The sequence below is a fragment of the Muscardinus avellanarius genome (assembly GCF_963383645.1).
Source record: "Muscardinus avellanarius genome assembly, chromosome: 19".
NCBI classification, from domain to species: domain Eukaryota; kingdom Metazoa; phylum Chordata; class Mammalia; order Rodentia; family Gliridae; genus Muscardinus; species Muscardinus avellanarius.
In genome coordinates this window covers 14183019-14210580 of record NC_137805.1, presented here as the reverse complement: position 1 = coordinate 14210580, position 27562 = coordinate 14183019, and the positions used below count along the sequence as shown (strand labels likewise).

The window sequence follows — 27562 nt, the reverse complement described above, 5'->3', positions numbered from 1 at the left end:
GAGGTGGGTTGTTGTAGTCATTTTTTATAGTGTTCATTGAAAGAAATTCCAATCCAGCATTCTCTATAACCTCTTCCCAGAGTTAGCCTTTGCTAATCTAACATAATATTTTTGTAGGCCAGTATCTTCAGAATGTGATATGCTTAATCTCAGAGGGTATGAAAGATGTTCGGACTTCATATTTGCTTTTTCTTTTTATTTATCCTTTTAAAATTTTTATATTTTAGGGTACATAATTATATTAGCATTTGTGAATAATTTATCAATAAATGAGCACTTGTCAGAGTTACCTGCTCAAATTTTTACTGACGAGATATGGGACCAAAAATACCAAGACTAATGTTCTCATTAGAGACCACTATACTAGACATTTATGGCCACTTGTGTCTTCTTATTTGTATACATACATATGTACATATATTCTCTCTATATATATGCATATACTCTATGCACTTATTACATATTTTAAAAATATAATTGGTATATTTTGCACAGTATTCTTTTTTAACATATTGTCAGTATATCTGTCAAACAATTTTATTTTATCAGCTGCTCAATATTCTGTACTGTTTATATATGTGTATATAAGGCCCTCCAATAAGATATTTAAGGTATTTTCAAACTTGGGGTATTGGAAGCCAAGCGTGGTAGTGCACGCTTGTAATCCCAGCATTTGGGAGGCTGAGACAGGAGGATCACAGTTTGCAGACAGCCTCAATTACTTAGTGAGGCCCTTTACAACTTAGTGAGACCCTGTCCAAAATAAAGAATAAAAAATAGGGCTGGGGATGTAGCTCGGAGGTAGAATGCCTCTGAATTCCATCTCCCAATACCACATACACACACACATACACACATACATACACAAATAGTGTTGGAAGCTAGGCATGGTGGCACCCGCCTGTAATCCCTGTACTTGAGAGACAGAGAGGAAAATAGGGCTGGGGTGTAGCTCAGTGCTGGAATACCCTGGGTTTGATCCCCAGGATCTCTCTCTCACACACACACACACACAAACATGCATGCACATAGACAAAATAGTGTTGGAGTGTTTTTGCACATGGGTGTCTCAATACTGATAGGACTACAGATGTCTCATTTGACCTGATTGCATCAGGAACCGTGAGAAATAAAATGGGATTTGTTGAAATAAGTAATTGTTGGGTTTTCCTAGATGATCACTCTAGAGTCCACCTGACACCAGTTGAAGGGGTTCCAGATTCTGATTACATCAATGCTTCATTTATCAACGTAAGGAACTCTTGTTTTTCTCATTTATTCCCTTGAAAGATCATTGGCTACCATCTGCTGGCTCCTTCCCAGTGGTATGTTAGGAGGATTATTTTCCAATTCATGTTTTTCCTAGGAAGTCTGATTTTTTTTTAGTGGCTGGATTCCCCCACTTCTCCCCCCTACTGGGGATTGAACCCAGGGGCATTCTACATCCTGCCTCCAAGCTATACCCCAGCTTTATTTTTTTATTCTTTATTTTGAAACAGAGTCTTACTAAGTTGCAGAGGGCTTCACTAAGTAGTTGAGGCTGGCTGCAAGCTGCAATCGTCCTGTCTCAGCCTCCCAATTTACTGGGATTTCAAGTGTGCACCACCACCACCACCACCATGCCCAGCTTGAAATTTTTAAAAGGATCATTCAAGCCAGGCATGGTGGTGGTGGCACATGCTTGTAATCCCAGTAACTTGGGAGGCTGAGACAGGACGATTGCATATTCAGAGCCAGCCTCAGCAACTTAGGAAGGCTGTCAGCAACTTAGTGCGACCCCGTTTCAAAATAAAAAAATAAAATAGGGTTTGGGGTGCAGCTGTGAGGTAGAATGTCCCTGGGTTCAATTCCCAGCACCACACACGCGCGCGTGCGCGCACACACACACACACACACACACACATCAAGTAGTTTGAGATGTCTCAATTTTCATCACCCGGTGATTAAAAATCATTTACCACAACTTAAAATTTTCTTTTGTAAAAATTTTAATAAATTTTCTCTTGCGGACAATAAATATGACCATCTCTGAGTCATAAAGCTTTCTTCAGACAGGCGTGGTGGCACACGCTTGTAATCCTGTCATTCAGGAGGCTGAGACCAGAGGATCGTGGTTCGCAGACAGCCTCAGCTACTTACTGAGGCCCTCTACAACTTAGTGAGACCCTGTTTCAAAATAAAGAATAAAGCCGGGCGTGGTGGCGCACGCTTGTAATCCCCGCGCTTGGGAGGCGGAGACAGGAGGATCGCGCAGGTTCGAAGCCAGTTGCGCTGGCTTAGGAGACCCTGTTTCAAAATATAAAATAGGTCTGGGAGTGTAGCCCGGAGGTAGAAGGGCTTCCAGGAACCCCAGTGCCACCAAAAAAAAAAAAAGAATAAAAAATAGGGCAGGGGGTGTAACTCAGAGGTCAAATGCCCCTGGGTTACAGACCCACTAAAAAAAAAAAAAAAAAACCTTTCTCCTGTATTAGGAAGCATTTCTGTAACTGGGCACAGTGACTTAATACCTGTAATCCCTGTACTTGGGAGGCTGAGACAGGAGGATCACAGGTTCAAGGACAGCCTCAGCAAGTAGTGAGACTCTCATCAACCTATCAAGATTCTGTTTCAAAATAAAATAGGGCTGGGGGTATAGCTCAGAGGTAGAATCTCCCCAGGTTCAATCTCTAGTACCACACACACCAAAAAAGCCCAGCAGTGGTGTGTGCCTGTAGTCCCAACTACTGAGGAAGCTCAGGTGGGAGGTTCATTTGAACCTAGGAGTTTGAGACTGGCTCGGGCAATATAGTAAGACCCCATATCAAAAATAAAGTAAAAATGATCCTTTCCAGCATGGAAAGGGCTCAGCTTCATCCCTACAGCCACCTCATATGCTTCTGTCTTGAAGAGTTCTTGTCCATTAACAGTAAAACATAAATCATGGACTGCTGATACAACATCAGAAACATGGTCTAGCCTGGGAGTTGGCATTTGGACAATCTTATACTCGTGTTCACCATTGCATTTTGTAATCTTTTATCTTGTCTCCAAAACTCATCCTTTGGAAATTTCCATAATGGAAATTTCTGTTAATTGCTTGGACAAGTGTGTGTGTGTGTGTGTGTGTGTGTGTGTGTGTGTGTGTGTGTGTGTGTGTGATACTGAGGATGGAATCTAGAGGTATCCTAACTCTGAGCTGCAACTCCAGCAGTATTCTATTCTTTATTTCGAAACAAAGTCTCACTAAATTGCTAAGGCTGGCCATGAACCTGCAGTCCTCTTATCACAACCTCCCAAGTGCTGGAATTACAAGCATGCACTGCCATGCCCATCTGCTTGGACCTTTTTTCCCCATTATAATTAGCCATCTTTTTTTTTTTTTTTTTTTTTTTTTTTTTTTTTTTTTTTTTTTGTGGGTCTGGGGATGGAATCCAGGGGCACTCTACCTCCGAGCTACACCCCCTGCCCTATTTTTTATTCTATTTTGAAACCGGGTCTCACTGAGTTGCAGAGGGCCTCACTAAGTAGCTGAGGCTGTCCGCGAACCGCGATCCTCCAGGTCTCAGCCTCCCGAATGCTGGGATGACAAACATGCGCCACCACGCCCGGCTATAATTAGCCATCTTTATTTGTAAAAATCCAGGTTAAAATGTGTTCTTCCAGCCTTTCCAAATTTTCCTTTTTTACAAAAAGAAAAGGCCACATAAAACCCTTGCGCACCGCCATTGTGTAGATGGAGTTCTTCAGGCTCCCCTCCCCACCCCGTTACACCTGCATGCTTCATTTCAGGGTGTCTGGCTCCCCACATGCTTCGCTGCTTCCTTACCATGGTGGAGTTCTGAGCTCCAAGACTAAGTACACAAGAGGGGAGGAGGATGGCTGCAGAGTTGCTCAGACCTTTTCATAGGAGAAACTTTGTTAACTGGTTCATAATCAAACTGGAGAATTTCATTTCTATCAACTTTGGTTTTTACTTTTTTTTCCTCTTCCCTTTTTCCCTCTTCTAGGGCTACCAAGAAAAAAACAAATTCATTGCTGCACAAGGTAAAGTAGTAACAACTTTTTATTCTTGGTCTTAGCCATGATCACATAATGAGTTTGGAGTTTAGGATTTTTTTTTTCCAAAATATTGAACAGATTAATGAGAGTGCGGTAATGATTTAGTCTTTTCCTTCACAGCAACCAAAATATCTGACAAGCACAACTTAGAGGAAGAAAGGTCTGTGGTGCACTTAGTTTCAGAGGTCAGTCCATGATTGGCCAGCACCAAGGCTCCGTAGCAGGGCACAGCAAGTCCCATTGTTGTTTAGAATCTTCTTGTAAATTTTGAATTCCAGCCTGAGCAAGTCACTCAGCCTTTCTAGAGCTGATGATACCCACCTCAAAGCATGATGGAAGAAATAAATACCATATCAAAAACTAAGTTAGCTGGGCATGGTGGCGCACACTTGTTATCTCAATACTTGGCAAGCTGAGACAGGAGGATCATATGTTCACAGCCAGCCTCAGCTACTTAGTGAGGCCCTCTGCAACATAGTGAGACCCTGTTTCAAAATAAAGAATAAAAAATAGAATAGGGCTGGGGGTGCAGCTTGAAGGTATAGTGCATGGGCTCAACCCCCAGTACTGCAAAACGGAAAAAAAATAGCCATGATTTCTTTTTTTTTTTTTTTTCTTTTTTCTTTTAGAGCTGGGGATTGAACCCAGGGACATTCTACCTCTACCTCTGAGCTATACCCCCAGCTCTATTTTTTTTTTTTTTTTTTTTTTTTTTTTTTGCAGTACTAGGGATTCTACCCAGGGTCATTCTACCTTCAAGCTGCACCTCCAGCCCTATTTTTAATTCTTTATTTTGAAACAGGGTCTCATTAAGTTACAGAGGGCCTCACTAAGTAGCTGAGGCTAGCTGCAAACCTGTGATTCTCCTGTCTCAGCCTCCCAAGTACTGAGATTACAAGTGTGTGCCCACCACACCCGGCACCAGCCCTGCTTTGATCCTCCTATCTCAGCCTCTTAAGTTACTGGGATTACAAGTGTGCATCACCATGCCCAGCTAGCAGTCATGGTTTCTAACATTTGACTATAATATCTTTGGGAGACCTACATTCTGTTATATTTTGACAACACCCTGCTCCCAGTCCTAGCGAAGTATCTGGCACATACATGGTGGGGACATGGAAAGTATTCAGCAGGTAGGTGGATGGATGGATAAATGGACACAAGGTTCCCAAAGTGAGGCATAGGCATTCCTAATAGCATCTCTTTTCCCCTTAAGTGTGTGTTTTCATCTTTGCTATTGGCTTCTTTAGGACCAAAAGAAGAAACAGTGAATGATTTCTGGAGGATGATCTGGGAACAGAACACAGCCACCATTGTCATGGTGACCAACCTAAAGGAGAGAAAGGAGGTGAGTGGAGAGACTGTGGCCAGGTGGCTGCTCTGCGCAGCTCTAGTGAGCCTGCTGTCCACCCTCATATGAGGCTGTTGTGCCTCACAGACACAGGCTGTCCGCGAACCGCGATCCTCCACACAGACACACAGACACAGATCAGCCACATAGACACAGGCTGGTGGGTCTCACACTTGTCGATGGCTGGCCGCCTCAGAGGAACCCCAGGGTGCCCAGGGCACATTCCATGTCTGGTAGGCAGGCAGCTTGCTCTACTCCACAGCAACTGGGAAGGAAGACTAGGCCGTGAGCCAAGGAAAGCCACAGGAGCCTTGTCCTGCCTTCTCTGCTCCCTCCTTCCCCTGGTTTCCTGTCCACCTCCTGAAACCTGTAGTCAGCAGAGGTAGCTGTACGAACTGAGACCCTGCAGGAATACAGGGAGCCCTAAGGGTCTGACCCTCGGGCAGCCTTCTGATGGCTCCTGCTCCTTTCCTGGCAGTCAAGTCTGTGTCTGGCCTGGCCAGCTCCGGCACGGCTCCATCACCAGTGCCAGTCCTATACCCTAGATCAAGCCTGAGAGGAATCCCCATCATGACAGTCTATTTTTGGGGGGTGCTGGGTTTAAATTCAGATGCATTCTACCTCTGAGTACACCCCAACCCTATTTTATTTTTATTCTGAAACAAGGTCTTGCTAGGTTGAGAGCCTCACTTCCTGTGAGGCTGTCCTTGAACCTATGATCCTCCTGTCTCAGCCTCCCAAGTACTGGGATTACAGGCATGTGCCACCACGCCTGGCTCTAACAGTCTTTTTCAGTGAGTCACCTTTATCACCACTCTGGTGTATTGGGTGGTTCAGCAGCAGCTCCACAGCGCCTAGGAGGGCTAGGGCTAAGTTTTAGGTTAAATTCCTCCAGACAGATCTCTGGCTCTTGGAAGCTACCCGAGGCCTGGTGAGCAAAGGCCTTAGGCCTCTTCAATCTGTAATAGCTCACCCTGGTGGCCCCTCATAGCAAGCTACTGGTTCTAGGGTTTAGACAGGATTGCCACCAAAACTGACCTGGAATATTGTGGAAGTGCAGATTTTATTAGTAAAATGGCTTCAGATACGTGCTGCGTTGAGGAAGGATGGGAACAGTGGACAAACACAGGCAGAGGCTATGCAAGCTGAAGGATTTGATGAGAGAGTCAGACGAATAAGCCTGCGCTGGCTGAGGTAAAGGTGAGCCCCGCAGCTTTCTGGGGCCACTGGTGTTGCCTCTGTCATCCCCATTAGCTCCTTTGCGTGTGCTAGAGGTGGTCCAAGATGAAGGGTGCTTGTCTGTCTCTTTCCAGTGTAAATGCGCCCAGTACTGGCCAGACCAAGGCTGCTGGACCTACGGGAACGTCCGCGTGTCTGTAGAGGATGTCACCGTCCTGGTGGACTACACAGTGCGAAAGTTCTGCATCCAGCAGGTATTGTCTTCTGCCTTCTCTCCCAGGTCTTGGTTAAGATCTGCTGACCAGCTGAGAGTAGGAAGACACAGGTCATGGCCCCTCTTCCTAAGGGTAGTTGAGGATTGCTCAGTGTTTGGTGTGTCTTGAATCTGAAACCAGAGATCGGGCCTCAGGGAGCACCTTCCTCAAAGATAAGAGGGCAGTGATTTTGGAGGAAAAGTGCCAGTAGCGGTAGAGTTTAATTAAGATGTCCAAGTGCTGGGAAGGGAGCTGGGAAGTGGCACACTCTCCAGTGGCCTAACTCACCTTTCCTTTCCTTTCCTTTCCTTTCCTTTCCTTTCCTTTCCTTTCCTATCCCAAAGGCTCCTGGTGTTAAGGATATGGTGGGCCTGCTCCAAGCCCTTCAGAGAAACCTCAGTGCCTTGAAGGGCATTAGCTTAAGGGCTTTTATTGTGCTGCAGAAAGGCAGCTTACCAGAAGCCAGGGGCCCTGCGCTTGAGCTCTCACGTTGCTATTTACTAGCTCTGGGGCCTTCACCAGAAAGTTGGCTAAGTTTCACCTTCCACATCTATAGGCTGAGAATAACAGTAGCAGCCCAGCCTAAGCATGGGCGTATTGGGATGATCCTCTGTCTGGCCAACTCTCTGCTGGGTGCCTCTCACTTCCCCGTTGTGACTGAGAGCCACTGCTTACCTTCCCTCCCCTGGGACTGCCCAGCCGTGGTATCAGGATCTGTTCACTTCACAGGTGGGCGACATGACCAACAGGAAGCCACAGCGCCTCATCACTCAGTTTCACTTCACCAGCTGGCCCGACTTCGGGGTGCCTTTCACTCCAATCGGCATGCTCAAGTTCCTCAAGAAGGTGAAGGCCTGTAACCCTCAGTATGCAGGGGCCATCGTGGTCCACTGCAGGTCAGTGTGGCCTGACGCTTGGCTTCCCACAGCCTGTCCCCTTGGCCAGAGGGAGGGGGCAGGGCCTCTGAGAGAGTCCACAGCTGGAGTGCAGGTCGGGGCTTGGCTTTGAGGGAAGAAGGAAGGCAGTCCTCCAGGGTGGAGTGGGGCCTTGTCATGAAGCCAGGAGGCTAGGCCAAGTGCGGGTCATGTGCCCTCAAAGTGTCCAGTTGCCCCTAGAGATCAGGAGGTCAGGACATGGTGGGTGTGTTGAGGAGTGCCAACTCTGCCCCCTTAGCATTAAAAGTTAGAGGCCTGAAGAAAGAGCCTGAGCCTGTGCCTGCCTTTCTCCTCCCTGATGCATGCCGCCATCCAGTAACGCCTGCTCTCTGGCCACAGTGCAGGTGTAGGGCGCACAGGCACTTTTGTCGTCATTGACGCCATGCTGGACATGATGCATACGGAGCGGAAGGTGGACGTGTACGGCTTCGTGAGCCGGATCCGGGCCCAGCGCTGCCAGATGGTGCAAACCGACGTGAGTGATGTATTGGGGAAGTGGAGAGGAGGTTCCAGGGCCAGAACAGCTGCTCACCTTCAGGGCTCATTCAGTCTCCAGGTTATATTATAAGTGATCATCACAGTGTAAAGAAGGGCCTTATAAATGATGTACAGGCTGGGCAGTGGCACACACCTGTAATCCCAGTGACTCAAGAGGCTAGCAGGAGGATTACAAATTCAAGGCCAGCCAAGCAACTTAACAAGATCCTGTCTCAAAAGAAAAGGCCTGGGGCCATAGCTCAGTGGTTTGTGCTCCCTTGCCCCCCCCCGCCCCCCCCACACACACACACAGAAGCAAGCACAGAGGAGGATATGGCTCTAGGCCTGGGGCATCAGCAGGGCAGCTGCATTTTCACTGGACTTTAAGGATAAGAGAATAGCTACCTGGGAAAGCAAGTGTGCAGCCATCCAGTAGTGAACAGCTCAGCTACACCGGGAGCAGCAGTGAGTGGGGCTCTATGGTCGTGGTGTGGCATAGGCATGGAGACTGGATGGAAGATGGGGCCACACACACTGTCTCAGGCGGTGTGCCTCTCCAGTTCCTGACAGCCTGTAGGATCTGCCTCCTCAGGATGAACAGAAATTGCCTGTGTCCTCTTCTGGCCTACAGCACCCCAGGGCAGACTAGGGCCCTGTCCCCTCCCAGGTTAAACACCCCAGAGGGACTTGGGCATTTCACCGAGTTGGGACAATTAAAGAGAATCGTGTTGTTCCTGCTGGGACAAGTGGGAGAGGTTTTCTAGAGTGACACTGGGCGGGGAGGGGGATCTGGCTGCACAAGGACCGTGCTCTGTAACTGAGCACATGGCACCATCTGCTTTCCAGATGCAGTACGTCTTCATCTACCAGGCCCTGCTGGAGCATTACCTCTATGGAGACACAGAGCTGGAAGTCACTTCTCTAGAGACCCATCTGCAGAAAATTTATAACAGAATCCCAGGGACCAGCAACAATGGGTTGGAGGAGGAGTTCAAGGTAAGTTGGTGCTGGGTTGACCCACTCCAGATTGAAGGAGCCATGAGATCTGAGACCCGAGAATGTGGGTTTGAGTACGTGCCAGAGTCTACATTAGCAGCTGTGTGAGCCCCTGGCGCAGCATGTGGGGCTTAAGGAGGTAGCCCTTTACTCATTCTTCTCTTGTAGAGTCACTTAGCTATGTTTAGGGGGAAAGTAAAATAGGTAACGGTATTTTTTTTAAGCCCCCAGACTTCCTCAGGTGATTATATTGTGCAGCAGGAGCTAAGCTTTTCTAAAAGGGTTAGTTTTTTTGTTTTGTTTCTTGTTTTTTGTTTTGGTGGTACTGAGGATGGAACCCTTCTACCTCCAGGCTATACTCCCAGACCTATTTTTTTATATTTTATTTGGAAACAGGGTCTCTTAAGCCAGCGAGGGTGGCTTCGAATCTGCGCGATCCTCCTGTCTCCGCCTCCCAAGCACAGGGATTACAAGCGTTCACCACCACGCACGCCCAGCTAGTTAATATTTTAGAGCTGGGGATGGTGATAACAGCCTGTAATCCCAGAACATGGAAGAGTGAGACAGGAGGATCACAGGTTTGAAGCCAGCCTTAGCAAGTAGTGAGACTCAGTAACTTAGTGAGATCCTGTTTCCAAATTAAAAAATAGAGTAGAGGGTATATATAGCTCGGAGGTAAAATGCTCCTGGGTTCAAGCCCCAGCACCACAAAAATAAAATTAGCTAAATAGATATTTTAGTGTTTGCAGGCTATACAGTCTCTGTTCCAACTATTTGGTATCTGTAGTAGCATAAAAGCAGCCATAGACAATATGAAAACAAATCGGCAGAGCTGTTCCAGTAAAACGTTAACTTAGCAGGTTGGATTTGACCTGTGGGCTTTTTTGAGGATGGAACCCATGGGCATTCTACTCTGAACTACACCCCCAGCCCTATTTTTTATTCTTTATCTTGAAACAGGGTCTCACTGAGTTGCAGAGGGCCTCACTAAGTAGCTGAGGCTGTCCACAAACCGCAGTCCTCCTGTATCAGCCTCCCAAATGCTGGGATTACAAACTTAGGCCACCACACTCAGCTGGCCTGTGGACCTTTAGATTGCTAACTGCTACTGTATGCTATTAGACAGTGGCTCACAATATGTAATACCTGTGTTAGGACTGGGGCTATAGCTCAGTGGTAGAGCATGTGCTTAGTATTAGTATGTGTTAGGTCATGAGTTTAATCCCCAGCACAAAATAAAAAAGGTTTATGTCATGTTCTCATCAAAAAAAGCACTCCCAGAGCCTGGCATGGTGTGCATGCCTGTAATCCCAGTACTTGGGAGGCTGAAGCAGGAGGATTTCAGATTCAAGACCAGCCTCAGCAACTTAGTGAGACCTTATTGCAAAATAAAATAATAAATGGGGCTTGGGTGTATATCAGAGGTAGAATACCTCTGGGTTCAGTCCCCAGTACCATATGCATACACACACACAGAATGACTGTGTGTTGGGGTAGAGTCAGTGACTTTCTTTTAGAGTCCTTCTCACACTGCAGTGTGTACACGCATTTCCTGGGATCCTGATGGGATGCAGGTTCTAATTCAGCAGATCTGAATTAGCTTTACATTCTGCATTTCTAACAAGATTAGGCTGATGTGGTGATGGAGGGGCTATGCTTTAAACAGCAAGCTCAAGAGGAACCTCAGAGTCAGGCAGGGAGGGTACACATTTGGATAAATTTTTTTAGTCCTTTTATTTTGTTTGTTTGTTTGTTTATTTATTTATTTATTGGTGGTACTGGGGTTCTTGGAAACCCTCCTACCTCCGGGTTACACTCCCAGACCTATTTTTATATTTTTATTTGGAAACAGGGTCTCCTAAGCCAGCGGCGCGTGGCTGGCTTCGAACCTGCGCGATCCTCCTGTCTCTGCCTCCCAAGCACGGGGATTACAAGCGTGCGCCACCACGCCCGGCTAGCCCTTTTATTTTGAAACTAAAGTGTGGAGGGCCTCACTAAGTAGCTGAGGCTGGCCACAAACTCACAATCCTCCTGTCTCAGCCTCCCAAGTAATGGGATTGAAGCGTGCGCCACCGCACCTGGCCTGGATAAATGTTTTCAAGAGTTTAAGACCAGCTGAGTGTGGTACTACACACCTGTAATTCCAGTAACTTGGGAGTCTGAGTCAGGAAGATCACAGGTTCAAGACCAGGCCAAGCAGCTTAGCTAGACTCTCAGTAATTTATAGAGATCCTGTTTCCAAATAAAAATAAAATAGAGCTGGGGTATAACTTGGAGGTAGAATGCCCTGGGCTCAATCCTCAGCACCAAAAAAAAGGAGTATAAGACCACCTCTGCAGGTGAGGCAGTAGAGAAGGTGAAGAATAGGCGCAGCCCTCCTGTAGCGGGTCCTTTAGGGTCATCAAGTTCTAGGCCAGAGGAATCCCAGAACCACCGATAAGGAACCTGGAAGGCAGTGTTTACCAAGTACTGTCTTGACGTGCTCTGAGCTTAAAAACAAAAGGAACAGTGTTCTGCCAAGAGCAGGGAGAAATGGAGGCCAGGGTCCTGGGAGGGAGAACAGCACACCGCCTGAGGATCCTGGAGCACAGCCCAGTGCCAGGCAGTCTCCTCATGTTTCATTAACTACTATGACCAGTAAAGTTCCTTCCCTTCCTTCCTTGTTCAGAAATTAACATCAATCAAAATCCAGAATGACAAGATGCGGACCGGAAACCTTCCAGCCAACATGAAGAAGAACCGGGTTTTACAGATCATTCCGTGTAAGAGCCCTCTCCCTCCCACCTCAGCCAAAGGCTTTCCCTCTCCTGGGCTAGAACAGGCACGTCCCCCCAGCTGGGGCTGTATTCACCAGGGCCTGGGCAAGAGCAGTGGAGGGAGGGAGGGAGGGAGAAAGAGAGAGAGAGAGAGAAGGAGGGAGAGAGGGAGGGAGGGAGGGAGGGAGGGAGGGAAAGAGAGAGAGAGCGCGTGCGCGCATGAGCAAGCTGCAGACCGCTGTCCTTGCAGATGAGTTCAACAGAGTGATCATTCCAGTTAAGCGGGGAGAAGAGAACACAGACTACGTGAACGCGTCTTTCATTGATGTAAGTGTTGGATGTCCTGAGCTCCCAACGCCCCTTGAGGATTCCCTTGTAGTGCCTCCCTCGCAAACCTTGGGAGGATCATCTTTGACTTAGCCAACAATTACTGAACTGATACCCACCCACACTGCCTACTAAACCCATCTGGCCCCAAGAAGAGAAGGGGGACAACAGAAGGTGCGCACAGAGCCGTGCCTAGAGTAGAAGCCCACAGCAGCGCCTTCCCAGCCAGCGCCTTCCCTGGCCTGCGCTCCTCACCCTCGCTCCAGCAGCCTCCCTCCCCAGGGTTTGATCTTTGGCCAGAGGGGACTCCTGCCTGGGGTGGGTGTGCCCCCATGTGCCCATCCCTTCCTATGGCCCTGTCTTACTGCCTCCCGGATAAACCTGTATTAACAGTCACCCTCTAACTGCACCACCTCACCCCTGCCATTGACCTGGCCTGTGCAGGGCTACCGGCAGAAGGACTCCTACATTGCCAGCCAGGGCCCCCTTCTTCACACAATTGAGGACTTCTGGAGAATGATCTGGGAGTGGAAGTCCTGTTCAATCGTGATGCTGACAGAACTGGAGGAGAGAGGCCAGGTGAGCCCAAAAGGCCCCAGGCCATATGGGGGCAGAGATGGCACGAGGGTGTGGGTAGAGTGGGAGTCAGCTAGAACATGAGTTTGGGTCTTTACTTTGTCTCACAATGGCCGACAGCCATTTCCAGGGATATTATCAATATCCAGGCCATTTGGTAGCTAAGTAGTCATCAGCTTCTCCCAGGACTGGAAAAGCAACATGTCCCTCCTGACCTCCCTCCCATCCCGACAGGCCCTGCCCTCTCACTTTTCTCCTAGGGACAGCTCCCCGGCTGAGCCTCTGCACACACCTTCTGCACCCACCTCCTTAAGCCCTAACCCAAAGAGTTTATCAGATTTGCTGTTTCTACAATAATTTTGTCGCCTTTTGTGTGTGTGTGTGTGTATGTGTGTGGTGCTGGGGATTGAACCTAGGGGCAGTCTACCTCTGAGCTATACCCCCAGCCCTATTTTTTAGTCTCTTTATTAATTAATTAATTAATTAATTATTGCAATACTGGGAATGGAACCCAGGGCTTTCTACCTTCGTGCTACACCCCCAGCCCTATTTTTTTATTCTTTATTTTGAAACAGAGTCTCACTGAGTTGCAGAGGGCCTCACTAAGTAGTAGCTGAAGGTATCTCAAACCGTGATCCTCCTATCTCAGCCTCCCAAATGCTGGGATTACAAGCGTGCACCACCACGCCTGGCTAAAGTTGTTTTTTTTTTGTTTTTTTTTTGTTTTTTTTTTTGGTTTTTTTTTTTTTTTGAAACAGGGTCTCACTGAGTTGTGAAGGGCCTCGCTAAGTAGCTGAGGCTGTCCATGAGCCATGATCCTCTGATCTCTGCCTCCCAAATACTGGGATTACAAGCATGCGCTGCCATGCCCAGCCCTGCTTGGCTATTTTATCACCACCAATCTGCCCCCTGAGGTCAGTCAGGGCCTACCACCTCGAATCACTGTCCCCTTAGCCACCCTGAGCAGGATCTCCATGTGCCATCCCTACTGACACACCCCTGTCCCCAGCTTTAGGAGTAGCCTCTCTCATTTGATTCCCACCTCCTTGCCCAGTGCCTCCTTCCTTTCTGTTTCTTTCCCTCTCTTTTGTATAACTAAGAAGATCTAGAGCTCTAAAAGCTACAAGGTGCAGAGCCATAGTATGTATCTCCCTCTCTTTCTTTCTCTCTCTCTCTCTCTCTCTCTCTCTCTCTCTCTCTCTCTCTCTCTCTCTCTCTCTCTCTGATAAAATGTGATCAAAGAGCCGGGCACAGTGGCACACACCTATAATCCCAGTACTTGGGAAGCTGAGACAGGAGAATTGCAGGTTCAAGGCCAGGCTCAGCAACCTAGCAAGGCTTTCTGCAACTTAGACCCTGTTTCAAAATTAAAGATAAAAGATAAAAATTAAAGATAAAAGGGTAGGGATGTAACTCAGAAGTAAAATGCCCCTGGGTTCAATCCCTAGTACCACAAAAAATAAAATACATTGTGATCACACTCTCTTTCTCTAGTTCATGTGGTCTGCTGCCCTCGTGCCTGCTTTAGACCTAGTGGTTCTGATGATTTTGAAGTCATCTTCAGTCCTAGCTGAGAAACTGTAAAGGCGGCGTTGGGAGGGAGCTGTAGCAGTAAAATCTTTCCACCCACCAGTGCCCTCACAACCAATGCCATACCTGGTGGAGGTGGGCCTTAATTAGGGTTTTTTTACTGTTTCATTTGAAGAGAGTGCCCCATCCATGCTCCTGGCAGGCACAGGTGGAGAAGCACTGGTCTGTGGCATTTCCTTGACCCACCACTTGAATAGCCCTGTCTGTTAGAATGAGCTCGCCGTCATTTATAAAGGGTTAGGAGTGATCAGACATAGGAAAAGCAACAGAGTCACTAAAATGGACTTTCGGCCAAGATGGCAGCACGCCTAGCGACCCAGGAGGCTGAGGCCGGAGGTCCCTTGAGTCCAGAAGTTGAAGGCCACCCTAGCCATCTAATAAATAAATAAAATGGGTGTCTGTGTATGTAGTACTGAAGATTGAACTCAGAGCCATTCTACTCCAAGCTACACCCCCAGCCCTACTTTTTTATTCTTTATTTTGAAACAAGGTCTCACTGAGTTAAGGAGGGCCTCGCTAAGCAGCTGAGGCTGGCCAAGAACCTGTGATCCTCCTGTCTCAGCCTCCCAAGTACTGGGATTACAAGTGGGCACCACCACACCTGGCTTCTATTTTATTTTTTGTTTTGAAATAGAGTATTACTAGGTTACTGAAGGTCTTGCTACATTGCTAAGGCTGTCCTGAACCTGAGATCCTCTAGTCTCAGCCTCCCAAGTACTGGAGTAACAAATGTGTGCCATCACAATCAGCTTAAAAATGGATTTTTATTAATAATTTTATTAAGCTAGGTATGGTGGCTTCTTAGTGGGGATTGTGTGTTCACAGCCAGCCTTGGCAACTTCTAAGTCCTTCACAACTCAGTGAGACTCTGTTTCCAAATAAATAAAATAGGGAGCTGGGTGTAGTGGTGCATGCTTGTAATCCCAGCATTCAGGAGGCTGAGACAGAAGGATCTAGGTTTGCAGACAGCCTTAGCTACTTAAGCCCTTTGCAACTCAATGAAACTCTGTTTCAAAATAAAGAATCAAAACTAGGTCTGGGGGTGTAGCTCGGAAGTAGAATGTCCCTGGGTTCTATCCCCAGTACTGGGGGAAAAAGTTCTCCAGTGACTCCATCATGTTGTAAATTAGGTAGTAAATAAATAAATGACAGCAGTGAGGGTCGGATCAGTTGGAATTGGAAGTTAATTAGAATGATGTGAAGTAACGTGGTCCTCTGAGCTTTCAACACCTTGGGAGTGAAATGTGCCAGAGTGGATGGTGCTGTGCTGAGGGGTCGGTCTACTCGTGGGCAGCACTACCTCTAGTGTGCTTGGTATTCTGGCCCCTGACCTCTTCCATCGTCCCTCAGGAAAAGTGTGCCCAGTACTGGCCATCTGATGGCCTGACACCCTATGGCGACATCACAGTGGAGCTGAAAAAGGAAGAGGAGTGTGAGAGCTACACCGTCCGAGACCTCCTGGTCACCAACACCAGGGTAGGGCGCAGGGAGGGCGGAGCTCCTCCCCAGGGGAAGCAGGCTGCCCTCCCTCCCTGACCGCCCTTTCCTCCAAAGGAGAACAAGAGCCGGCAGGTCCGACAGTTCCACTTCCACGGCTGGCCTGAAGTGGGCATCCCCAGCGATGGGAAGGGCATGGTCAGCATCATCGCCGCTGTGCAGAAGCAGCAGCAGCAGTCGGGGAACCACCCCATCACTGTGCACTGCAGGTACCATGGCCGCAGAGAGCAGGGCGGGGCGATGGTGAGCACGGGCCAAGCCAAGAGCCGAGTGCTGGTGAGCGCTGCGGTAACCAAGCGTGAGGTCGAAGTGGGGCTGGAGGGTCACAGCACCTTGGAGTTGAGCTTGGCATGTAAGTGTGGGGAACTTATCAACGCAATGTGCTGGGCAGGGGGCTTGTAGGAATTTGACGGGCACAGAACAGCAGGGAGACTGGCAGCATATCGGAGTGCAGGTGTGGCTTCCCTAAGCATGGGGAAAGAAAAGGGGCGAGTGTTTTGAAAACAGGTGAAGGAGCAGAGCATAGAGTGGCGCACGCTTGTAATCCCAGCACTCGGGAGGCTGAGACCAGAGGATCACGGTTCAGAGACAGCATCAGCTACTTAGTGAGGCCCTCTGCAACTCAGTGAGACCCTGTTTGAAAATAAAGAATAAAAAAATAGCCAGGCGTGGTGGCGCACACTTGTAATCCCCGTTCTTGGGATCCGAAGCCAGCCTCAGCTACTTAGTGAGACCCTGTTTCCAAATAAAGTATAAAATAGGTCTGGGAGTATAGCCCGGAGGTAGAAAGCCCCTGGGTTCTACCCCCAGTACCACACACACACAAAAAAAAATACACACACACACACACACACATACATATCTATACACACACACACACACACACACACACACACACACACACACACACACACACATACATATGGCTGGGGGTGTAGCTCAGAGATTGAATGCCCCTGGGTTCTATCCCCAGTATGGCAAAAAAAAAAAAAAAAGAAGAAAAGAAAACAAGTGGAGGAAAAATAAACAAGACTAAGAACAGTGAAAGAAAACAGTCACCAGGCATGGTGGTGCACACCTGCAATCCTACTACTTGAGGGGCTGAGACAGGAGGTTCACAGGTTCAAGGCCAATCTTGGTAACTTAGCAAGACCCTTACAAAAAGTAAGGGTGTAGTGTTGGGTTTTTCGTTTTGGGTTTTTTTGTTTGTTTTTGCAGTACTGGGGATGGAACCAGGAGCATTCTACCTCCAAGTTACACCCCCAGCCCTGTTTTTTAGTCTTTATTTTATATTTTATTTGGAAACAGGGTCTCCCTAAGTTGCTGAGAGCCTCACTAAGTAGCTGAGGCTGGTTTCAAACCTGCGCGATCCTCCTGCCTCAGCCTCCCAAGCGCGGGGATTACAAGCGTGCGCCACCACGCCCTGCTTAGTCTTTATTTTGAAACAGGGTCTCACTGAGTTGCAAAGGGCCTCACTAAGTAGCTGAAGCTTTCCTCGAATCACGATCCTCCTGTCTCAGGCTCCCAGATGCTGGTATTACAAGCATAATGCCCAGCTTTGTAGTGGTTTTTACCATAAAATAAAACAGAAAACCCTCACCGTGAGCCTTAGGACCAGATGAGAAATAACAAGTGAAGTCATCATCAGAGTCGGGAGGAGACTGGAGCTTCGGAAATGAGCATCGGGAAGATGGCGCCCTAAACCCTCCTTTGATACAGCCGTCCAAGCAAGGATGTGTGCCTGGATATTTTCTTAGTTTGGATAACTCAAGATTTCCCCCATGCCTTAAAAACTAAAATTCTTGGAAAAGAGAATGGGGAGTTCGTTTCAGGCACGTTGAGGAGCTAAACAAAAGCAGCTGTCATCTGGGGTGGCATGCCAGAGCCCTCTCCAGGTGCTCCTTAGTTGGGCTTTATCCTTTTAGCTGAGCTCTTGGTGGTGGGGTAGAGAGTTAGGGAGGGCAGGAGGTATGGAAATAAGTGCTTCCTTAGAAACACACACATGTGCCTCATGAGCCTCTCCGTTCATTTTGTGAAAATTGATTTGTATGTGTACCATCTTGATCCCTCTCCCCGCTCCTTAAAAACTGCCAGGATAGCACTGTTGGGCCACTTGGAGAGGGAAAATAGAGCCAAGACCTCTGGCCTTAAATAGAGGAGTGGCCGTTCCTTAGTCTTCAGGACTATTGTGTGAAAACACCTAGGAGGTGGGGGCTTTTATCTGTGAAGAGTTTATTAGCACTTGTAGAGGAGAAGCCAGTGTGTGGGTGTATGGCCCATCAGGGGAGCCAGGCTAGAATGGGGGCGCCACTGTGGGGAGAGAAGAAAAGGTCCCTGGGAGCCTCCCACTGCTAGAGCTTTGAGGTGTGGATCTGTGCCCTGCCTTTGACTTTGAAAGGGGTTATTCCAGCAGCATGGTAGTATTCTAGGATGGTAGTGTTCTAGGATGGTAGTGTTCTAGGATGGTAGTTTTCTAGGATGCGCGCGTGAGAGTGTGTGTGTGTGTGTGTGTGTGTGTGTGTGTGTGTGTGTGTGTGTTTTCATGGACTCAGTTAGGGAACCTGCTGTACACTTCATTGCAGCAAGGATGTAGAGAGAAATAGGACTTACTCCACTAGGGACTCTCATCTCACATCTTAAGGAAAAGGAGATTTCTAGAAAAACTGGGCCACATTTTCTTCTCCATTATTTTAATATGGCAAGCTGTTTAGTGTGCCTACTCTGGCCTCTGTTACATTCCTTCATAATGTGCCCAAAAGAGGAAAAAAATACTCCAGCCAGTGTCTCTTTGTTCCTTAACCCCTCGGCTGCTTTTTATTTTAGCACTTGTGAGATTCCTAATTCGGGGTATGGGTTATCTTAGCAGATAGAACCGTTATCATCGCCCTCCACAGGGACTCGCAGATGCACGGCTGCACGGCTAAGCGGAGTCAGGAGGGGCCGTCCGGCCAGGGCCAGGGCGTCCGTTCCCAGTGCTTCTTGCTTGGGCATGTTGGCTTCACTGAGGAGGTTGGAGCAGAGTTCCAGGAGTGAAATTACAGTGTTAGAATAAAATAAGAAATGTTTGTTTGTTTGCAGTACTGGGGATGGAAGCCAGGGCCATTATACCTCCAAGCTACACCCCTTGCTCAATTTTTTTTTGTGTGTGTGTGTGTGTGTTACTGGGGTTCCTGGAAACCTTTCTACCTCCGGGTTATAATCCCAGACCTATTTTTATACTTTTTATTTGGAAACAGGGTCTCTTAAGCCAATGCAGCTGGCTTCGAACCTATGCAATCCTCCTGTCTCCGCCTCCCAAGTGCAGGGATTACAAGCATGCGACACCATGACCAGCTTATTCTTTATTTTTTATTTTTTATTTTTTTGTGTGGTGGTATTGGGGTTCCTGGAAGCCCTTCTACCGATGGGCCTCACTCCCAGACCTATTTTATACTTTTTATTTGGAAACAGGGTCTCTTAAGCCAGTGAGGCTGGCTCCGAACCAGCGCGATCCTCCTGTCTCCTCCTCTCCGCCTCCCAAGTGCAGGGATTACAGACGTGCGCCACCACGCCCGGCTTTATTCTTTATTTTGAAACAGGGTCTCACCGAGTTGAAAGGGCCTCGCGAAGTAGCTGTGGCTAGCCGCAAACCGCCATCCTCCTGTCTCAGCCTCCTGAATGCTGAGATTACACTCCCAGCTGCTTTAATAAATTAAAAACAGAAATTGCTGGTCTTTCACTTCAGGTTGTCTGATGCCCATTTTATATTGTTGTCTGTGTTGTAATTCATACTTTTGATACTTTTTTTTTTTCTTTTTTGGTGGTGGTGGTACTGGGGTTCCTGGAAACCCTTCTACCTCCGGGCTACACTCCCAGACTTTTTATTTGGAAACAGGGTCTCTTAAGCCAATGCAGCTGGCTTCGAACCTGTGCAATCCTCCTGTCTCCGCCTCACAAACGCGCGGATTACAAGGATTACAAGCATGCGCTACTACTCCCAGCCCTGATACCATTTCTGATGTGTAAAATTGGTTGTCTTGTAAATATCTTATAAAGAGTTCAACTGGTGGTAACACACATTTGTAATCCCAGTACGTGGGAGCCTGAGACAGGAAGATCACAGATTCAAAGTCAGCTTTAGCAACTTAGTGAGGCTCTCAGCAACTTAGCAAGACCCTGTTTCCAAATAAAAAACAAATAAAGAGCCGGGCGTGGTGGCCGGCTCTTTCAGCATTCAGCCTCCTGAGTGCTGGGATCAAGTGTAATCCCAGCATTCAGGAGGCTGAGACCGGAGGATCGTGGTTCACGGACAGTCTCAGCTACTTAGTGAGGCTCTCTGCAACTTAGACCCTGTTTCAAAATAAATAAAAAGTAGGGCAGGGGGTGTAGCTCAGAGGTCAAATGCCCCTGGGATCCATCCCCAGACCCGCAATAAATAAATAAATTAATTAATTAATAATAGGTCTGGAGGTAGAATAGCCACTTAGGTTCCATCCCCAGTACAACACACTAAATAAATAAACAAACAAACAAACATATACTTCAACTGTAAATAAAACTATTGTGGCTGTTGTTTTTTTTTTTAAAGGGTGGGATAGAGGTGTAGCTCAGAGGTAGAATGCCCTGGGTTCAATCCCCAGTACCAACACAGAAGGAATAGTCATAGATACTTCCCAAGTTTGAGCCTGGGTTACTGGTAACCACTGTTGCTGAGAGCCTCACTAAGTTACTAAGGCTGACTTTGAACCTGTGATCTTCCTGTCTCAACCAAAGAAAGGTGGTAAGAAGGCATGTTTGAGAAGAATAGGTGAATTTTTCCCTGGAACATGTTATCTGAGAATGCATTTGGTGGGGGACAAAAATTTACTCCTAGTTTTCTTTAATCGTAAAGTTTCTCAAAAGGTTTGTCCAGCCGGGCGTGGTGGCGCACACTTGTAATCCCCACGCTTGGGAGGCGGAGACAGGAGGATCGCGCAGGTTCGAAGCCAGCCACGCTGGCTTAAGAGACCTGTTTCCAAATAAAAATATATAAAAATAGGTCTGGGAGTGTAGCCTGGAGGTAGAAGGGTTTCCAGGAACCCCAGTACCACCAAAAAAAAAAAAAAAAAAAAAAAAGTTTTGTCCACATTAAAGCTCCAGTTTCCACATTAACACTCCAGTTTCTCTTCTCCATCCTCCTTCTAGCCCTTTCTACTTAACCCCACACACACTCACTTTCTCTCACACACACACATTCTCATTATCTCCCTCCCTTCCCCCCCCCCTCTCTCTCTCCACTGCTCCACTGTAGCTGCCTCGGCGCTTTCCACATGGCTTTTATTCTCGTTTTCATTCTCATGGGCTGTTCCTCTTCTGTGTCCTGTGCTGATTTCTCTTCATCTGTGGTCCAGGGCCCAATCTTTGAATCTCTTCTCTGTCAACAGATAGTGCTCTTAGGTGAACTCATCCAATCTCCTGGTTTTAATACTGGCTCCCAAGTCTTAATCACAATTCAGCCTCTCCCTTAATCTCCAGGTTTTTGTGTTCAGTTTCCTACGCAGGTAAGACCACAGGTTCGAGGCTAGCATGTGGTATCTTAGTGTGAGACCCTGCTTCAAAATAAAAAGGGCTGGGTGTCAGGCGTGGTGGCTGGGTGTAATCCCAGCATTTGGGAGGCTGAAACAGGAGGATCGTGGTTTATAGACAGCCTCAGCTACTACTTAACAGACCCTTTGCAACTCAGTGAGACCCTGTTTCAAAACAAAATAAGGAAAGAATAAAAAATAGGGTTGGGGGTGTAGCTTGGAGGTAGAATGCCCCTGGGTTCCATCCCCAGTACCACAATAAAAAAAAGGGGGGAGAGGAGGCTCAGGTGTGGCTCAGTTGTTGAACATCTCTGTCCAGTCCCCAGCACCACAGTTGCCTCTGTAGTGGCTGTCTGATGGGCATAAACAGCTTAGGGTTCAGATGAGAACTCCTGATATGTCTTCCCAAGCCTTCTGTTCACACAGCCTTGCTCAAACCTTAAGTAGGTAAGTAGCATTTCCATTGTCCAGTTAACTCCATGAGAGGCCTCAGACTAGCCTGTTCTCTTCTTTTTTCTTTTTTTTTCTTTTCTTTCTTTTCTTTTCTTTTCTTTCTTTTTTTTTTTTTTTTTTTTTTTTGGTGATACTGAGGATGGAATGCAGACGCATTCTACCTCCGAGCTACACCCCCAGATCTATTTTTTATTCTTTATTTTCAAACAGGGTCTCACTGTGTTGCAAAGGGCCTCACTAAGTAGCTGAGGCTGTCTGCAAACCACGATCCTCCTGTCTCAGCTGGGATTACAAGCCACGCCAGCTCCCTGTTCGCCTCTTTCACATATCATTTTGAATCCATCAGCACGTCATGCTCCCTGCACATAATCTCAGAGCCCCAGTGCATGTCACTGCATCTGCTCTGGCCCCCTATCCAAGCCACCTCCCTTCCCACTAACTCTGCTGGCCTCCTGGCTGCTCTCTGCTCTCACCCTCCCTACACTCTGTGCTCAGCACAGCAGCCTGAGAGCCTTTTAAATGTCAGGGAGAGCCAGGCGTGGTGGTGCATGCTTGTAATCCCAGCATTTGAGAGGCTAAGACAGGTGGGTTCGAGTTCGCAGACAGCCTCAACTACTTAGTGAGGCTCTTTGCAACTCAGTAAGACCCTGTTTCAAAATAAAGAATAAAAAATAGGGTTGGAGGTATAGCTCGGAGGTAGAATGCTCCTAAGTTCCATCCCCAGTACCACAAAAAAAATAAATAAATAAATGTCAGGGAGAGCACTTAGCATGTACAAGGCCCTGGGTTTGATCCCCAGGACCACTGAATGAATGAATGAATGAATGAATGAATGAATGAATGAATGAATGAATGTCACACTGCATCATTCCTTTACTTAGAATCCCAGAAGGGCCCAGCATCTGAGATTTCTCCCAGCCAGCCAGAGGGGTGCACTTGGGGACTGGCATTCTTCCAGGGCCTCACCCCCCACCGCTCTCCTTCCCTCCACATCAGATCCAGCCTGCACACTCCTGCCTGGGCCCCAGCAGACTTGTTCCCAGATGGAACTTGAGCCTCGTCTTCTTGGAGTCTGCTCGCATGGCACTGTTTTAGAGACCCCTCCCTGAGCAGCCCCAGAAGGCAGCTTCTCTTTCCTCTCTCGTGCCACATATTTTATGTCTGGGGAGACCACTAAGTGTCAGCACCCCTGCCACAAAGCAGGTGCTCGTGTTTGAGGAGAGAATCAACTCATGAATGAATGGGGTGTCTGGAGTCCTGGGGTTTCAGGAAAGGGCAAGAGGGAAAGGGCAAGGGAAAGAATGAGCCAGTGCGCACCAGTGTGGACAGTGTGTCCAGCAAGGGGAAAGGACTAGAACCCTAACTGGAGCCGGCGGCAGGTCAGGTGACTCGGGAGCATTTGTAGTGGGCAGCAAGGCTGGTGCTGGTGGGTGAGTCGCCGTGGTCCCACGGGCGAGCCCTCAGCAGGCCAGGGGCCATGCAGGAGGGGCAGCAGGGTGCACAGGGCTCCACCAGCCTCCAGCAGCTCCATGGACCTCGTGCCTCTGGCAGCTGTGCCCAGCTGCATCTGCTGCTTGTCCATCCCCATCCCCGTCCCACCACGCTTGGGGCCTATAGCACGCTAAGCATGTTGTCTGCTCTGTTTCAGCGCCGGAGCGGGACGGACGGGGACCTTCTGTGCCCTTAGCACAGTCCTGGAGCGCGTGAAAGCGGAGGGGATTTTGGACGTCTTCCAGACTGTCAAGAGCCTGCGGCTGCAGAGGCCACACATGGTCCAGACACTGGTACGCTGCCCATGGCTTGTCCCTGCCCCACCATCTGCAGCTCTCTTCTGCCAGGGAGGGGTCTTCAAAGGTCGGCTAGTCTTCTATAGTCAGAAGACCGTCTGATCACAGACCACCTTCCCCAAGGTGCCCCCCACAGACAGGACCTTTGTGGGAGCTCGCCTCTGCCCCAGAGCGGGCGACAAGCCCGCCCGTGCCCTGGAGTTCGCCTCTGCTGCCCCTGGGCTGGGCAGGGTAGCATCAGTCCTGCCTTGATTCTGCTTGGGCTCCCTGTCATGAGGTCTGGCCATCTGTGGTCTGGACTGTTTCTCAAACTCCTGGAGCCAGAAATCTTTCAGAAAAAGAAAGATGAATTGTAGGAAGCTTGGCGGGAGATTTTTAAACCAGGCACATCATAGTCTGCAGCCTTGCTTAGGTGGGGCTACTCTGGAGGCCCCATTTCCCAGCCCGGCACACTCACACTGACCTGTGGGGCTCGGAACTGTTTGCAGAAGACCCGCCGCACCCAGCCAAGAGGGCAAGGCTGGTGGAACTTCGCAGGCAGGTCAGGGCTCGCGTGGAGCTCCACCGACGCTTCTGTTTTTCACATTAAGCACACGGGCTCCGGAGGAGCGCAGGTCGGCGTGCCCTCGGTGACCTGGCTCTTCTCCACCTTACCCTGCAGGAGCAGTATGAGTTCTGCTACAAGGTGGTGCAGGAGTACATCGACGCCTTCTCAGACTACGCCAACTTCAAGTGACAGGCCAGAGCCCCGGCAGGAGAGTTGCCTTTAATGTTTTGTAATATTCTGTTTTGTTAATATACCCAAAATTGTGTATATATCTTATAACTGTTTTAGAAATTGGTACATAGGCTTCTATTACCTATTAGGTGGAGATTTTATATGTAAATGTGTTAGCACTGATAGTCCTTTTTCCAATGTTTTATTGGGGAATTAAATAGTGTGATGTTTGGATTGATATCGTGAAATCCTCAGCCTGGAAACTGGCTGGACTAGTATTTGACCTCAACATCATTTCCTGAGGAAGATAAACACAAAACCCATTCCAGGTCGCTCGGCACCAGCTAAGAAAAGCACAAAGTTCTCAGAGTCTTGAGGAAGTGGTCGTTGTCCCAGTGCCCCGTGCAGCCCCTGCCCCCGCACTGTAAATACTCTCCCACCACCTACACCCCAGCAGCCCCATGGGGAGTAAGGGACCAGGGCGGTATCTCTGGCACCACACTAGGGATTATCGGGTAATAAAAGCTTTGACTCCCTGAGGACACGTCTCTCCCTTTGTCTGGGTGGGGTGGCCAGACAGGCCTGGGCTCCTCTCCTGGCCTTTCCTCTTCAGAACGCCCTCTCCGGCTCCGCCCGAAGCCCTGGCACGCTCTCTTCTTTCCCGGCACGTCCACGTGCTGAGGCCCAGCCAGCCATCTTGTTCTCTGAGCAGATGGTGAGTGGGGGTCCTCATTGAGTTCCCTTAAGGCAGAGCTCTGGGAAAGAGGAGCTGGCCAGCTTTTGGCCTGAGGAGGGTCTGACCTCTCGAGTCCCTGGTCTCCTTGTTCCAGAGCCATCTGGATTGTATGGTTCTGTCCAGAAGATCCGTGCCCATGCTGATGGTGTTAAGAAGCTTCCGTTTCCGTCCATATGTGCCTCACCTCTAGGACTTAGACATCCAGAAATGAGCAGGATGGGATTTCTAGATCCCAGCTTGGTGCTGGTCTCAACCTGACATACTTGTCAAGTGTCAAACTTTTGTCTTTCTCTCTTCTTATTTTAGTGTGTGTGTGTGTGTGTGTGTGTGTGTGTGTGTGTGTGTGTGTGTGTGTGATACTGGGGATGGAACCCAGGGGCATTGTACCTCTGAGTTACACCCCTAGCCCTGTTTTTTAGTGTTTATTTTGAAACAGAGTCTTATTGAGTTGCAAAGGGCCTCACTAAGTAGCTAACTGAGGCTGTCCACAAACCGTGGTCCTCCTCTCACCCTCCCAAATGCTGGGATTTCAAGCGTGCCACCATGCCCAGGTTGTCTCTTAAATAAAGTAGATACTCATTTACTTCTTGCACAGCAGTCTGTCCTGAGCCAGATGTGTTCTCGCACCTGTAACCCCAGTATTTGGGAGGCTGAGATAGAAGGATGCCAGGCTTCAGGCCAGTCCCAGCAACTTAGCAAGACTCTTGTTTCAAAGCAAAAAAATAAAATAGGGCTGAGGTATAGCTCAGAGGCATGATGCCCCTGGATTCAACCCCCACCCCATACCAAGGGAGGAGGGAGAGAATCCTCCTCAGAATGGAATTCTTAGCTCCTGGCAGAGGCTGGGGACTGCCCCAGCCTCAGCTAGCATGGGGAGAGCGTGGAGAGGAAACGTTTCATGTGGGGACATGGAGCAGAAGTTACACTCTGCTTCCACTCACCAAGGCTGGCCCTGTGGCTACACCTAACCATAAGGGTGCTGCTGCCCTAAGTGCGGTGCGGCGGGGAGGGCAGGGCTGAGGGAGCTTGGAGACAGTGGAGCTTAACTGGACCCAGAGGACGCTGGGATTTAGAGGAGCAGAAAGGAGGAGGAGCCAAGTGGGCGAGGGCAGGGCTCCCAGCGGGGGAGGTGTTCAACACTTGTGCCTCCAAGAGTGGGGCCTGGGTGAAGGAGGGGTGGGGATGTAAAGGGAGCCTGCCCTGCAGGAGACGGGCAAAGAGACAGACCACCTGCCCACCTCTGGAAGCTGCAGGAGGCGAGTGCCGGGAACAGAGGCCTTCAGTACTTCTGTAGGAACTAAGGAACTCCAAGAGGCAGTTAACTCAAACTTCAGTCCTTTCCAAAGAAACACGATGAGCAAAGGTAGATGGGAGGAAAATCCAGTGAAGTGGGAGGCCAGGTTGGGGTGGAGAGCCTGGCCCCGTGCGAGCCCCCCTTGAGCCTCTGTGCTGAGGTCCAGCACTGCCACAGCGTGGCCCTGGAACCTACGGGCAGCGGGTGCAGAAGGCCCTTCCCAGGGGCCTGGGCCGCCTCTCACCTCCGGCACGCTGCTCACATCCTGTTGCCAGAGCCAGCAACAGCTTGCAATATCTCCAGATTGCCAAGCAGGCGTCTGAGCAGAATGACTTCAGCTCTCTGCTCATCTGCCATAGAAGTGGTCCTCATCCCTTCATCCCTCCCGCTGCCCTTCCTGACTCAGGGCTTGCATGACTGCAGGAGTCAAACCCAGCAGGAACTAGTATCAGCCCAAGGAAAGATGTCCTGGGGCTCACCCAGCGCGACTGTGGGGGAGGCAGGGGTGACCACCTCCGCAGGCATAAGGGAGGAGAGCGGCCGGTGCCCACCAGCTGCCGGCTTGCTCTGCTGAAGAAAAGGGGGAAAGGGGTTTCTCCAGGCCTCGGCTCTTCCCAGCCCGAGCACCTGCCCTGCTCACCACATTCCCATGCAGGCAACAGGCACCACATGCCTCCCACCACTTGCAGACCTTTTTTTATTTTTTTCCCCAGTACTGGAGATGGAACTCAGTTGCACTCTACAGCTGGGTGTGGTGGCACACGCTTGGAATCCCAGCGCTTGGGAGGCTGAGACAGGAGGATCACAGTTTCAATGCCAGCCTTGGCTACTTATGAGGCTTTCAACAATAGTGAGACCCTGTTTCCAAATAAAATATAAAATAGGTCTGGGAGTATAGCCCAGAGGTAGAAAAGCCTCTGGGTTCCACCCCAGTACCACAAAAAATAAAAAATAAATAAAAAATAAACAACCAAAGCTGAGTGTGGTGGTGCACGCTTGTAATCCTAGTATTTGGGAGGCTGAGACTGGAGGATCGCCGTTCACAGACAGCCTCA

General features: G+C 48.9%; 1 protein-coding gene across 10 annotated transcripts in view; it reads left to right on the top strand.

Annotated features, from left to right (window-relative positions):
• The window catches only part of PTPRA (protein tyrosine phosphatase receptor type A), a gene marked incomplete at both ends in the record, with an annotated part of 62484 nt that extends 37989 nt beyond the window's left edge, over positions 1-24495 (top strand). For 3 of the 10 annotated variants that reach the window (XM_080716801.1, XM_080716796.1, XM_080716795.1), the window contains 14 exons: positions 1175-1251; positions 3987-4023; positions 5289-5386; positions 6703-6822; positions 7552-7718; positions 8097-8232; positions 9081-9230; positions 11899-11992; positions 12237-12313; positions 12758-12892; positions 15830-15955; positions 16034-16185; positions 23621-23756; positions 24421-24495. In XM_080716801.1, coding sequence (XP_080572927.1) covers positions 1175-1251; positions 3987-4023; positions 5289-5386; positions 6703-6822; positions 7552-7718; positions 8097-8232; positions 9081-9230; positions 11899-11992; positions 12237-12313; positions 12758-12892; positions 15830-15955; positions 16034-16185; positions 23621-23756; positions 24421-24495 — 1580 coding nt within the window. Of the gene's footprint in view, positions 1-1082; positions 1252-3986; positions 4024-5288; positions 5387-6702; positions 6823-7551; positions 7719-8096; positions 8233-9080; positions 9231-11898; positions 11993-12236; positions 12314-12757; positions 12893-15829; positions 15956-16033; positions 16186-23620; positions 23757-24420 lie in introns of all 10 variants that reach the window. The other 7 variants (XM_080716800.1, XM_080716799.1, XM_080716794.1 and 4 more) reach the window with 5 other exon arrangements.
• Positions 24496-27562: the final 3067 nt, after the last annotated feature.